This window comes from Drosophila navojoa, chromosome 6, assembly GCF_054131105.1.
Source record: "Drosophila navojoa isolate 15081-1374.11 chromosome 6, UAZ_NAV_1.0, whole genome shotgun sequence".
Lineage (NCBI taxonomy): Eukaryota > Metazoa > Arthropoda > Insecta > Diptera > Drosophilidae > Drosophila > Drosophila navojoa.
The window spans coordinates 1,081,997-1,096,961 of NC_142894.1; the positions used below are offsets into that span (position 1 = coordinate 1,081,997).

At 33.2% G+C, this 14,965-nt stretch overlaps 1 protein-coding gene across 1 annotated transcript; it reads right to left on the reverse strand.

Annotated features, from left to right (window-relative positions):
• Positions 1–1,854: 1,854 nt before the first annotated feature.
• On the reverse strand, positions 1,855–13,047 carry Syt7 (Synaptotagmin 7). The gene is made up of 9 exons (XM_089262866.1): positions 13,027–13,047; positions 12,197–12,359; positions 10,681–10,821; positions 8,748–8,832; positions 4,329–4,631; positions 4,178–4,258; positions 3,948–4,116; positions 3,432–3,644; positions 1,855–3,365 (listed from the first exon to the last, which is right to left on the reverse strand). Exons 2-9 carry the CDS (start codon positions 12,355–12,357, stop codon positions 3,265–3,267), a joined length of 1,254 nt encoding a protein of 417 aa, XP_089118992.1. The 5' UTR covers positions 12,358–12,359; positions 13,027–13,047; the 3' UTR covers positions 1,855–3,264.
• Between the last annotated feature and the right edge of the window lie 1,918 nt (positions 13,048–14,965).

Here is a 14,965-nt window from a genome sequence, read left to right on the forward strand (position 1 = left end):
TCCGTATGTATGAACGCGTCGATTTCAGAAGGTATAAGAGCTAGAGACTTCAACTTTTTTTTAAAATGTTCGTATATATCACGCGCATATCGAGTTTATCACTAAAAAACGATAACTCATTCCGATACTTTTTTATCGATAAAAAACCTTATCGAAGATCACTTAAATAATTATATCTCCTACATCTTTCAAATTTAAAATGTATATAAAGATGTATTTTATACAATTTCGGTTTTTGTTAAAATTTACCCCCCACCCCTAAATCAACCCCCTCACCATCGTCTTTTTAAAAGTCGTATATCAAATACTAAAGACTTGTGCTTCGGTATAAACATACATTTAAACATTATGATTACATTCTGAAAGTTTCATTACGATCGTACGTCTAGAAATTAAATTATTCAACAAATAAGTTTTCATTATATTGCCAACACTGCAGCGCAACCAAAGCGCAATCGCCTGTATATGCGTGTGTGTGTGGGTATGCGTGTGTTTATTTGTATGTGTATGTGTGTGCGTGTATTTGTTTGTATGCGTGTGTGTGTGTGTGCGTGTGAGTGTACTAACTATTATTGAAATATCAGTTGCTTGTAGGGTTCAGGGGATCTCGTAGTCGAGCAGTCTCGACTAGAGCTTTCTTTCTTGTTATATCCTGAACCCATTGAAAATGGGAGATCAGGCTATTATGTTTTTGTGAATATGTACGTTACAGACAGAAAGAGGCGTGGCAGAGCCCATAAAATATATATATATTGTTGATCAGGGCGACGAGCTGTCGAGTTAGACTTGAAATTTGTTTCCTAGGTGCGTATGTATCGCATATCGTTTTTCTTCAAAAATCGATAAGTTGTCCCATTATTTTGTTATCGATTGAAACATCATCGAAAATCAGTAATACATTTGTATGTGCTACATCTTTATAGCCAAAGTCGCAAAATTTTATATGTGGACTCATACGTTCTTTATAGAATTCCACCACTAACTTTGTACAAGAGGAAGTTCCTACTGACACACCAAGAAACTTAAAATTTGAATTGCCGAGTGTTTGACCATATATGTACATAACTACGAATTAACGCATCTTAGCAATGAATTTTTAGTTTGAGTTACTGAGTGTATAAAAACTTTTGGACATAATTGGAAATTCGATTACATTGAATTGAATACTAGTGACGACTTTTGACATTTCAGTGTTATAATCAGTTTCATGAAGATAGTTCATTCACAAAAAAAAAAATATTAAACAATTAAGTTATCACAAACTGCAGCCAATGCGTGTGTAGAGCAGAAAATATGCGAATATTCATTGAATATATCAATTGCTTGGGTTCAGGGGATTTTGTAGCCGAGCAGTCTCGTACTGCGTATGGTTACGCGAGTAACCAGCTCATCAGGTCTCTAGCTTTGGTATCCTCAGAGATCGACGCACTCATACAGATGGACGGACAGGCGGTCAAACGGCTATATCGAATCAGCTCGTCGTCCTGATCAAGAATATATATACTTTATGGGATCTGCGATGATTACTTCTGCCCGTTACATAATTTTTCTCAAAACCATTATACCCTGATTTCCCATTTTCAATGCGTTGCAAATGTAGCTTTAAAGCCCCAGGTCATTTAGAGTTCAAGGGATCTGCTAGGCGATCATGCATATGGGCCTCTTATCGTTTATGTATTCAATGTTGTCGTCCTTTATGTTAAAACTCAAATCGAGCAATCGGAAATATTCGAGAAAAGTAATTTGTTCAGTACCCCGTTGCTCATATTTTAAATAATAAAGCGAATTTTGACACATTTAAACTCAGACACACTGATCCACGCCCTTAGTGGTTACAACGGAAATTAAATAGTACTGTTTCTAGGTTAAAAATGCTTTATTTGCAGCAATTTAATTTATCATAAATTGATTTTTTTAATAATAATTTAACAGGTATATAACAAATATGTAATTTCAAGGTGGGTTGAATTTTCGATTTTTTCGTTTTTTAAACTCAGTTTCTGTTTCATTATCAATTTATACTTTGGTTTGTTTTTGCTTTATTTTACTTTTTATCATATTTTCTTTTTATTTTTAATTATTGTTTAACTTTTAAACTTCAATCCATCACTATTTGCTATATTCTTGGTTTTTATTTTTTGCAGCCATCTCTCAGTAGACGAGTGTTCCGGCAATGGTTGGCTAATTTCTCTACTTTATATATATATACATATATATATTAATATATATATATAATACATATATATTAAATAACACGTTTTATCTTCTAATATTTTCTAATAAAAATATGTTTATTATTTTATTCTACAGCCTAGTTTATTAGTTAAAGTTTACCATTTACCAAGTTTTCTTTTATTATAAAAGAAACAACAATTATATATATATATATATTTTATATATATATATATAAATATATAAATATATATATATATATATATATATATATATGTAGATAATTAACAAACAACGTTTTTAGTATATACACATATTAAAGTGTTTCTTTTTTTCCATTGTGTGTTTCATTATATACTTTCTGTTCAATTGATTGGCTAATTAAGTTTACTTTATAATTAAATGAAGTTTAAAATTGAATTTTGTATCCTTTACTTGTTTATATCAAATATAAATAACGCACAAATCATTCTAAGATTAAGCTGATTTAGTAGCCAGAAAAAAATATGAGTAAAACCCTTTTTTTTTATCATAATTTTGATGATTAACTTGGGTCTACTAGTTCATAATTCAGATTTGAATTAGACCTTGACTGAAGTCAATGCCTACCTACTAAGTGCAAAACTCTTCCTTAAGCATTGTAATACTCGTTCATGAGGTACAAAGGAATGACCTGGAAAGGCATATAGGCCAATTAAGAGGTTTCTATATGCGTAGAATCGTTCCTGTTCGATTTTGAGACTGGAATCTAGATATGTATTTCTTTATATAGACCAGCGTCGGGCTTGTGTAATCGAATACCAAAATGTGAGTTTGAGTTAAGATTACAAATTTGATCGAAAATATATGTGAACTCGTGAACGAGTACATGCAGCCTTACTGCAATTTGCTGCTTCGACTCAAATGCTGCTTAATCTGCTTAATATATATATATATATATATATATATATATATATATATATATATATATATATATATATATATATATATATATATATATATATATATTATTATTATTGTTGTTATTATTATTATTATAAATTAAGGGCATTAATTGGAGCCCTATTATTATTAATTGCCACAGATCGAAATCTATTCGGGCTTCAAGCGATGCCATTGTACCACAGTTTGTTTGGGTTTCGAGATCATATCTTGCCAATGCTTTGTCTCTGAGGCACCTGAACCGTTCTTACCTGAGTGAAGATTGAAAGATATCAAATCTTAAATTCAATGTAATGTTGTGTTAAGCTTTCATTTACCAGCTAAGAGTATTCGGCCGATCAACTCGTTTCTACCAATATTATCAAAGTCCATGACCATAACGTCCAAGGAGCATTCACGAATCTTTTCCCATGGCACATTAAAGCTAAAGGATTCATTAAAGACTGGATTAAGCGTACAGGTAAATATTGGTGTTTTTCTCTTCTCTACGCGTTTATCGCCGAATTGAAGCCAAACTTTCACATACGGATCTGCAACGATTAGTTTGTATATTTAAGTTCACATTTTTGACGTCATATTTATAGTAATAGTTTTCTATATTTCAAGTGTTTTTCCGTATAATTGGTAACTTTCTCCAAATTAGTGATGTGAACGAAATCATTTAGGTCTAGGATTTTTCATAGCCAGCATATTTGATTGAGGCATCGCATGTTGCAATAAACTGAGATAGTTGGTGACTGTGCTTTTACTGGTAAATGTCATGTCGCCCAGCCGTCCAGTCTAGTTGAGCGACTTGGTTGCCTATAAATATATTTTTTATATATATAATTTACCTGACTTTCCATTGATATCTTTAGCTTTTAGATTCCTTGCTTTGATTAATGTCAGCGTTAAAATTGAGTTTGAAGGATGATAGCATAGTGACGATAAAAGTTCGCCGCATTTGTCCTTGGCTGGCGGCTTCAACGCCTTCCAAAATGATTGCTTGCCAGCAAAATCCACCTGAAAAGTATATATATATTCATATATAACTGCAATCTGCTATGTTGAAGAATAATATTACCTGGCACAGAGGCAAAAATACTTCACCAATGGAATCGTCTCTTGAGAAACGATCATAATCGAAGACATGTAAATGAAGGACCTAAATAAGTGTGGATCTTATTTAAATATTTCTAATTTATGGCGTGACTTCTTTCGCATTCTTCACTTACTCGCGATTGCAGTTTTTGTATTGGAAAGCCTTCGAAATAGAATGTTTCATTCCAGCGCGGGTTCAAAGTTCTTCTTTTTATCTTGGTCTCCAGGCGATGCTTTTTATCTGGCAACAATGTCACTCGTACATAGGGGTCGGAAGTTCCACTTAAATCCTTCGCTGGCAGCTCTTTGCCTTGCAGTACTTTTAATATTAGCGTCGTGTTTTGAAAATCATATTCCAATGAAAAGTGAATCTGTCCGACGTTTTCACTTGGATCCGTACTATCCAGGTACATATCTGTCATCGAGATGCTTTTGTTCTACAAAATTTCCAATATATTAGTCAGAACTTTAACTCGATTGTATTAATTTTTTCAATTCCATAGTATATACGTGTACTCTTAAATCAAAAAAAGCTAAAACACAAAAATGTTGTACGCAGTAAATTGATTAAAAACAAGTAAGAACGTTGCAGTCGGGCGTTACCAACTGCAACCAACCGTTACCAACTCATTCACACCTCATAAGCAATTTAGTAGCTAAGTTTAGCTTTAATACTGTAGAAAGTTCAGTTTTTCCGATTTGCCACGCTCCTACTGGGCGTAGACAATTCACTAGTAACTTAACTATTTCAATTTGAAGCTTCTAGCTATTGTACTTAAGGAGATATAAACCTTTGCGGTTTGACACGCCCCCTGTGGGCGGGTCTTGGGTGGTCGACCTGAGAATATGTATATACCAAATTTGAAGTCTCTAGCATCAAAAGTGTAAAGAATATAGCAGAATTTAAACAAGTAAGAAAGCTCTAGTCGAGACTGCTCGAGATCCCCTGAACCCTACAAGCAACTGATATTTCAATAATAGTTAGTACACTCACACGCACACACACACACACGCATACAAACAAATACACGCACACACATACACATACAAATAAACACACGCATACCCACACACACACACGCATATACAGGCGATTGCGCTTTGGTTGCGCTGCAGTGTTGGCAATATAATGACAACTTATTTGTTGAATAATTTAATTTCTAGACGTACGATCGTAATGAAACTTTCAGAACGTAATCATAATGTTAAAATGTATGTGTATACCGAATCACAAGTCTCTGATATACGACTTTTACAAAGATGAGGGTGAGGGGGTGGATATAGAGGCGGGGGGTAAATTTTAACAAAAACCGAAATTGTATTAAATACGTCTTAATATATATTTAAAATTTGGACACTCTTGAAAGATGTAGGAGATATAATTTTTTAAGTGATCTTCGATAAGGTTTTTTATCGATAAAAAAGTATCGGAATGAGTTATCGTTTTTTAGTGATAAACTCGATATGCGCGTGATATATACGGACATTTAAAAAAAAAGTTGAAGTCTCTAGCTCTTATATCTTCTGAAATCGACGCGTTCATACATACGGACGGACGGACGGATTTCCCATTTTCAATGGGTTCAGGGTATAAAAATCATAATTTTTTTAGGTCGGATTTGCACGCTCCTAGTCGCGTTCTAGCTGTAAAACTCTTGGAGATACAGTTTTATCCGATTTGCCGTAGGTATATCCACCATAGCAGTCTCTACTAGAGCTCTCCTAATTGTTATACAATAAACCCATTGAAAATGGGAAATCTTGGCAAAATGTATTTGTTGAAATTCATGTACCAAGTAAAATGTATGCATGTACGCGTCGATTTCAGAAGACTTATGAGCTGGAGACTTCAAATATTTTTATAATATCGAGTTGATCTCCAAAAATCGATAGCTCAAGTTATTTTGTTATCGATTAAAACCCTTATCGAAAACCAGTTATAAAATTATATCTCTTACATCTTTAAAGCTAGAGTCTTACAATTTTGCATATATTTATATGCATTTTGTACACTTTTGTTTGTTATTAAAATTGACCCCCCACTCCCATATCCACCTCCTCACCGTTAAGTTAGTAAAAAGGCGTATTTTAAATACTAGAGTCTTGTGCTTTGGCAAATGTATTAATATCCACATTATAATCAAAGTTTCATGAAGATAGTCCATCCACAAGAAAAGTTATTAAGCAATTACATTTCCACAGTAGGCCCACACTACAGCCAATGCGTGTTTATGCGTGCGTGCGTCTGCCTGTGTATGTGCGTGTATTAAAATACTAGTTGCTCAAAGGGCTGAGGTGAACTTCTAGTCGAGCAGTCGCGACTTGAGCTTTCTTACTTATTTATTAAAAATAATCTACACATTAATTTCCTTTTTTCAGCGTCATTTAAATACTATTTGAATTGGAGCCTTCGGATTTACTGTGTACATATGTATATACATTTGATGCATGCGAAGATTTGGAATTTACAGATATTGGATACCACGCCCCCAACGCCTCCAATTACAAAAAACGTATTTCAAGTACTAGAGACCTGTGCTTCGAAACATACACATATTTGAGCATTATGATTACATTCTGCAAGTCTCATGAAGACAGTCTCACTAGAAGATCAAGTATTCAACAAGTAAATTCTCATACCGTTGCCCACACTTCAGAGCAGCCCAACCGCAGTCGCTGTTATGATAAAATATCAGCTTGGAAAATTCAGAGTATCTCCTGGTCAAGCAGTCTCGACTAGAGCCTTCTTTCTTGTTTTTATACCCTGAACCCATTGAAAATGGGAAATCAGGGTATAATGGTTTTGTTAAAAGTATGTAACAGGCAGAAGGAGGCGTGGCAGACCCCACAAAGTATATATATTCTTGATCAGGGCGACAAGCTGAGTCGATTTGGCCCTGTCCGTCTGTCTGTCCGTCCGTCCGTCCGTCCGTCCGTCCGTCCGTCCGTCCGTATGTATGAACGCGTCGATTTCAGAAGATATAAGAACTAGAGACTTCAACTTTTTTTTTAAAATGTCCGTATATATCACGCGCATATCGAGTTTATCACTAAAAAACGATAACTCATTCCGATACTTTTTTATCGATAAAAAACCTTATCGACGATCACTTAAAGAATTATATCTCCTACATCTTTCAAGCTAGAGTCTCCAAATTTAAAATGTATATAAAGATGTATTTTATACAATTTCGGTTTTTGTTAAAATTTACCCCCCATCCCTAAATCCACCCCCTCACCCTCATCTTTGTAAAAGTCGTATATCAAATACTAGAGACTTGTGATTCGGTATACACATACATTTTAACATTATGATTACGTTCTGAAAGTTTCATTACGATCGTACGTCTAGAAATTAAATTATTCAACAAATAAGTTGTCATTATATTGCCAACATGCAGCGCAACCCAAGCGCAATCGCCTGTATATGTGAGTGTGTGTATATGCGTTTGTTTGTTTGCATGCGTGTGTGTGTGTGTGTGTGCGTGTGTGTTTGCTAATAATTATTGAAATATCAGTTGCTTGTAGGGTTCAGGGGATCTCGTAGTCGAGCTGTCTCGACTAGAGCTTTCTTTCTTGTTTATACCCTGATTTTTTTAATGTTTTTTTTTTTATTTTTCTGACATTTGTTTGCGATAGCAACTTGAAAGGAATCCCAAGTCGAAGTATAAATAATCTATATATTTATTGGTGGAGCTCCCTCAGAAAATAGGATGCCTCCACTTTTGAAATATTCAACTTACTCTAAACGACTACGAGATCCCCTAAGCCCAGCAAAGAGCTGGTATTCTACGCATCCTTTATGTAGTTTGCTGTACATACTCTAATACTGCTCTATTCTAAAATTGCATGTATCTAGCTCTTATATATTCTGAGATTGACGCGTTCATACCGAAAAACATTCAGCTCGTCGTCCTGATCAAGAATATATATACTTTATAGGGTCTGCCACAGCTTTTGATTTTTTTTAGAAGGGTTGTTAAGTTTTGAATAAAAATATCAATATGATATTTGATATGCTTTAAAACATCGATATATCCATTTTTGTAAATTTTTTTTCCACAATAAATTAAAAATCCGTATTCGTAATAAGTAATTTTATTTAAACGATAACGACTCAATTGTTTTATATTATATTATATTGTTTTTTCATTTGCCGTGCACATGTGTTAGCCACTTGTTTTTATCATTTTAACTACAAATTGCATTTGGCTGTTCCATTTTTAAAGTCAGAATAATTCGTTTTCCGCATATTAAGTTTTTGTACATTTGCGCTTGTACATTCATCGCATAAAATATTCAACATTTAGGCAAAAAAAATATTCCGATATAAAAATATTTGGTATACTTAAATATCGATATATTGATATATGTACATATTTTCAACAACCCTACTTTTCAGGGTATTGCAATAATTCTATAAGATTAGATTAGATTATGATAAGACATTAGAGAGCCCGATTTCAAAAAATTTTGATTTAGGCTTTTCAAAGTCCAATTATTTCTTCATACTTTTTATGTCAAATATTATTGATATATATAGAGATACACACCGCTCCATCTTTGGATGTTCCATCATTCGCAGTTGCTCCAGTGGAAGTATTACATTTTTTTGTTGGTGTCGCTGCTGGTCCGCTCCTATAATAAATTTTGGACGTTATACAGTGCTTATCATATTTATAACCCACTCAGTAGCTTAAACTTTGAACCAATTTTAACAACATTTTTAACGTTTTTTTACTTTATTATTTGCAATTTAAGACACTTAAAATTAAGTCGACGTGTAAATAAAATTTATTTGGACAATCCCGAAGAATAATGATTAATAAAATAAAAGTGCGTGTGATCATAGGACCCTATATTTTATTTTTAAGAAAAAACTTGGGAGGTGGCTCCGTCATGATTTGGGGAGCAGTTTGTTCATTTGATACCTTGGAATCTAAGTTTGTAACGAGTATATTAAGACTCTGGATATTAATGTCGTTCCATTTTTGAGTGGATTTCGTAAGAAACCAATGGTCTTTTAACAGGATAATGCCAGACATACAAAGGTGAATTTGTCATGTTGATGTCTTTGACTGGACAGCATGTTCTCCAGATCTTAACCCGGAAGAAAATGTCTGAGGTAATATTCCAATTTTAAATTTAGTGGCTTCAATGAGGGTGACAATTTTTAAGCTAATCATCATTCCCAACGATTTCGTTTTTTTTTTTTACCAAAACATGAAAATGGGCTATAATGCAGCAAATGGGTGCTATTTTTCTTTGCGTTTTACTTATTGTATTATTAAATATATTAAATCTTTTATTTTAAGTGAAAAAGTTGTTTGCTATTCACAATTGAAATATTTAACTACTCATTTTTCAAGATTTTGAGATAATAAGTTAGGACTATCGACAATCTAAGAAGACTGGAGAGTCCAGTCAGACATTCAAGGGGAGAACCCAATCAGTAGAACTGATTTTGACCAGTTTATATTCGGACTAGAGAGAGTTTCGATCTTTTGTTACTAAATTATATGCGTCCCCAATCACTAGTGGTCTAGTGTGGGAGAGAGCACGGAAATAAAGGAAAATGGTGATGTGTCAATAATTCTATAAAAATAACTTATTAAAAAATGCAAGTACAAATAAATTGTTCCAATCCAATTGGGCAATTGTTGTCAAAATGACGAAGTACTTCTGCAAAGTAATGGGGTGAAAGACCTTGCCATAACATAACACAATAAATAATAACATAATTTCTAGCAAGTGTTGGTGCACTTGACAATTCTATAACATAAAAGAAATCGTGGCTAAATGGTGGTATTGGCAATAACTAGGTTCAAATCCGTACCGAGACGATTCTAAAACGAAATACAAGAAATTTGTAGGCATAATGGTGGTACGAGATTGATTCTCGTATCGAGGCTCAAATCCTTGCCGTAAGATAAATGTCATAAAAATTAAACGTGACAATTTCTACCTGTGTTGAATAATGGGTTTCCGTATAAACTAAAAGGAACCTAGTGGTCAAAGTTAAGTTTATAGCACTAACTAATAATATATATATAAAAGGAACCTAGTGGTCAAAGTTAAGTTTAAAGCACTAACTATATAACAAAATTAAAAGGTGGTCATCTGGAAATCTCTAATCAACAAGCAAAGCATAAATATGCAAAAATAAAAACATGAATTGCAGGAGACCTTTTAGACTAGAGAGAGTTTAGATTGTTTGTTTATATTCACAAGAACCCACCACAGCGTCCCCAATCACTAGTGCTCTAGTGTGGGAGAGCTTAACTCTCTCTGATATCATTTGAGAAAAATTTTCAACTTATTGGTTCAAGTGGGTTATAAGTGATAAAATCTTTCAGTCATGATATAAACTTTTGACGAATTTGCTATGATATTCATTTTGACAGGTTATTGAATTTGTGCTTTTCTATTTTATATATGAGATATTATTAACCAGAGTCGGGTATATTTTTATAAATCTGTACCCACCCAATGAGAGGCGTTCGCAGGTTTAAAAATCCATTCAATTTTCGATTAATGTTATTTTGTAAAGGATTGGTAATTGCTTGGGCAACGGGCACTTGCGGCTTACTCGGCGGATTCCCAGATTCTAAAATGTCCTGGGCAGCTCTAAATAGAAAATAATATTATTAAATTAAATAATGTATATTTAAAAATATGTAATACAATATACAATATGTAATACAATATAATAAAAGTTATTTGACATTGTTTCTGAATATATATTATCCTAAAGAATACGTGACCATTTAACTTTTTGTTGGTCTTTAGCCCAACCTCCAGCCTTCGCGTCCTGCAAAAACATTACGTCAAAAAACTCCCTCAATAAACCAAAGAAATGAAATGATATTCTAATCATTCTGCACTTATTGTATGTACACATATGTACATACACATATATCCACACACACGCATAAGCCCGCGCTCTGATAACTTCTCAGTAAGCAGCGCCTGCGCTTACGCTGCGCTGCAGTGTGAGCAACAGTGTTGCTAAATCAGCTTTTTGCCGTTTCGTTTTCATGTTTTGTCGGGATAATTCGTACGTAGAATGAAGTTTTGTTCATTGTAGTTGAATAAATACCAAATAGTTCAGTAGTTAAATAAACCAAGCGGTAATAATAAAATGGAGCTAACTAAACTAGAATATGACTTATATTTAATTCAAAATAACTTATTATGAACAACAATATCGAACTTTTTGATACTTTGTAAATGAAACGTAAAAACATTTTAACAGAGCTTATAAAGCAATTAAAACAAGTACACACACACACGCACACACACTCACATATACAAGCGACTGCGCTTGGACTGCGCTGCAGTGACTGCGCTTGGACTGCACTGCAGTGTGAGCAATGTTATGAGAATTCATTTGTTGAATAATTTAATTTCTAGACGTACATTCTTAATGAAAATTTCTGAACGTTATCATAATGATCTAATGTATGTACATTCCAAAGCACAAGTCTCTTTGTGCTTTGGAAATGCATTTTTTGCAAATTGGGGGAGCGAAGGGGGCGTGGTATCCACAATCTGTTGATAACAAAATGTTTGTATTCATTGATATGTATGTATGTATATGTATATATAAATCTTAAGGCTCGAGGTCTAATAGTGTTCAAATGAGGCTGAAAAAACAATATCAATTTTTCGAATAATCTCTATAAAAGAGTTATCGGATGATTTATCGAAAAAATAAAGCAAACTAGTACTGCGTATGGTTAAGCGAGTAACCAGCTCATCAGCTCTCTAGCTTTTGTATCTTTTGAGATCGACGCACTCATACAGACAAACGGACGGACGGACGCATAGGCGGACAGACTAACAAGGCTATATCGACTCAGCTCGTCGTCCTGATCAAGAATATATATACTTTATGATAAAAAATATAATACCTGAAGCTAGAAATAATCCTAACCCTTCAAGCATCTAACAGCACGACAAAGTAGTAAGCTACCAGTTTTGCATATACATATAACATTACCTTAAGCTGTAGTTACTCGATTCCTCGTCTTCATTGGGTTCAATAAATTGCAGCTGTGACCTTTTGTGCCGCCACCACAGATATCCACCGGCCAAAAATAGGGCTATCGCAATGATTAAGCCCAGTATAGCTAGGCAAGCTATCAGTATTATGCTCGCCATATCTGTAACAAGTTCAAATAAATCTATATCAGATAATCACATTATTTTCTGGGATTTTTTTAAATTTACAAAACTCTAATATTACAAATCAATATTGCATAAGATATACATACGAAATTTGGGGACTCTAGATAAGGGCTAAGATCGATGACATTAAAACATTCCGATTCCGCATTTTTTTAATAGTTTAGTTTAGTATACATTCCAAATTTCAAATAGCAGTACGGACAGAAGAATGAGCATTGATGATAATTTAAAGTCGGCATCCAAAATGTATATGTATATTAATATCAATTTGGAGATTTTAGCTTAAAAAATCTTTGAATATACAGCTAAATTAAAAACTGAATTTCAATATTGTTGTGTTATTTTCTAGATCAGCCCCTAGGCGTTCATACATAAACGCAGGCGGATGGACGGAAAAGTTCCTGTTTAAGAATATATACACTCAGTGCGTGTGTGTGTGTGTGTGTGGGGGGGGGGGGTAGGTATATATATATATATAATATATATGTAATAAGCAATGGTGGCATCACCCTCCCCCCCACACACACACGCACTGAGTATATATATATATATATATGTGTAAGCATGTATACATAATCACATTCGATAAAGACAAAACTTTTTTTGTGTGGCATACATATAGAGGCTAATTTCAAATTTTACCTTTCAAATGACTTCATACATATATATATATAAATTTATCCTTTTGAATAATTAAGGACAATAATACTCCAACGTACTAGGCTCTGTGATATTGTTTATATATAAATAAATTATATAAATAAATCTAAAGAAATCCAGAAAATATGTATTGTTTCCATATATATTTATTTATTATAGATAAATGTATATATATATATATATATATATATATATATATATATTATGTATATATATATATATATACATATATATACATATACATATATTAGACACAAATATGGAAGCAATACATATTTTCACTTCTGTTTATTTTTCTTCTAGATTTATTTATATAATTTATTTATTTACAACTCTGCTTCACACATCTTACACATTTATTTATTTTTTTTCTAGTTTTAAAAACACTTTTGCTCGGCGAATTTTGTGTGTATAAGTAAATGTAACTCAGCAGAAGGGGATGACGATGACAGTAACCGACGAACTGGTAAAAGTAACCGCCGAAAACAGAAAAGCTCATCTATCCCAGTGGAGAGTCAGAGGTGAATATTGGAAAAGAAACTTGTATATATATATATATAAGATTTATAGGTCGCTTTTTTCTAAGTCTGACTAAACTGAAAGCAAATTGCAAGTTATATTACTTTATTCTCTCTTTTAAAAGAGATAGATAGATAGATAGGCTCCTAAATATTTAGTAAATTGAAATAAGTCTATTCAGTGCATAAGAAATATTATTGATTATCGAAATATATTTGCTTTGTCTTAATTAAAATTAGCTTTTGCTATATTTAACCTTACTCTTTTATATTCATATTTATTACTCTATGATACTACCATTTAAAAAAAAAAACACATTTTGAGCAATGGTCAGGGCCTAGTTATGATAATGATAATCAATAATAGAGTATTATTGAAAAAAAAATATTTTGGTGCTGCATAAAGTAAACTACAGGATATCTGTTAGCTATGATAGCTTAATTCAAGTGGTGAAATCCGGGGTATTTTCATTAAGAGAAGGAAATTCACCAAACTCATTGAGAGCGTTACAAAGAAATAAAGAGAGAGAGAGAGAGAGAGAGAGAGAGAGAGAGATAGAGAGAGAGAGTTTTTATAGTACTCAGGGGCCATGCGCTTTAAGAATTTTAATTTCTGCGCATGTCAGAGGCCTCACCGAACGCAAATCTGGCATTGCTTTACCAGAGTGCAGACATTTTTCCTTATTTCTCGAATTTTTTAATACTTCTTCTAAGCGCACTATGCGTGCATGCACATACATATATACGAAAAATAGAAGAGAGGTACGAGAGAAAAGAGCTATTTTTACCATTGAATCGACCAGTTGCCCAGAATCGGAATCTACTCAGTTTAAGTTTAGTCGTAAGGTACCCGTATCACACAACGCACCTCACATATTTTTGGGCTTGAAATTGATGTGTGTGTAGGTTTATATATATCTATGTATGTGTAGGTACATAAATCTTTGTGTGTACTCATTAGTGTTCGTGAAGGTTCATATACACACATACACTTATAGGTACATTCGGATATGCGTGCTGCTGAAGGTACACACGCATGACTTATCCCATAAGTTTGAGAGCATTTTACTGTATATGCGTTGAATATGTTTTAAAAAACACGGACATTGAAAAAAAAAAACGATATACTCATTTCACTTTCGTGAATGAGTATAACAATTTCCATATGCTCCATCGGAACGTTAAAAGAGCAAAAGTTTGTCTAAATGTGTATGAGTGTGTCTGCATGTATGTATAAATATATATAGGAGATAAGAGAGTATGTGTATTGTGTAATTATTGTGTAACGTTCAGAAATCGGAATATTAATATACTTGAATTCATTAAACTGTTGAATAAAAGTAAATATTTACATATATACATAGAGAAAGAGAGAGAGAGAGAGAGAGAGAGAGAGAGAGAGA

Coding starts and splice junctions, on each gene's coding strand:
- Syt7 (XM_089262866.1), bottom strand. CDS start 12,357: ATGGCGAGCATAATACTGATAGCTTGCCTAGCTATACTGGGCTTAATC. Junction 4,632..8,747: donor GAACATCCAAAGATGGAGCG/GTGTGTATCTCT, acceptor GAAATTTTGTAG/AACAAAAGCATCTCGATGAC. Junction 4,259..4,328: donor TACAAAAACTGCAATCGCGA/GTAAGTGAAGAA, acceptor ACACTTATTTAG/GTCCTTCATTTACATGTCTT.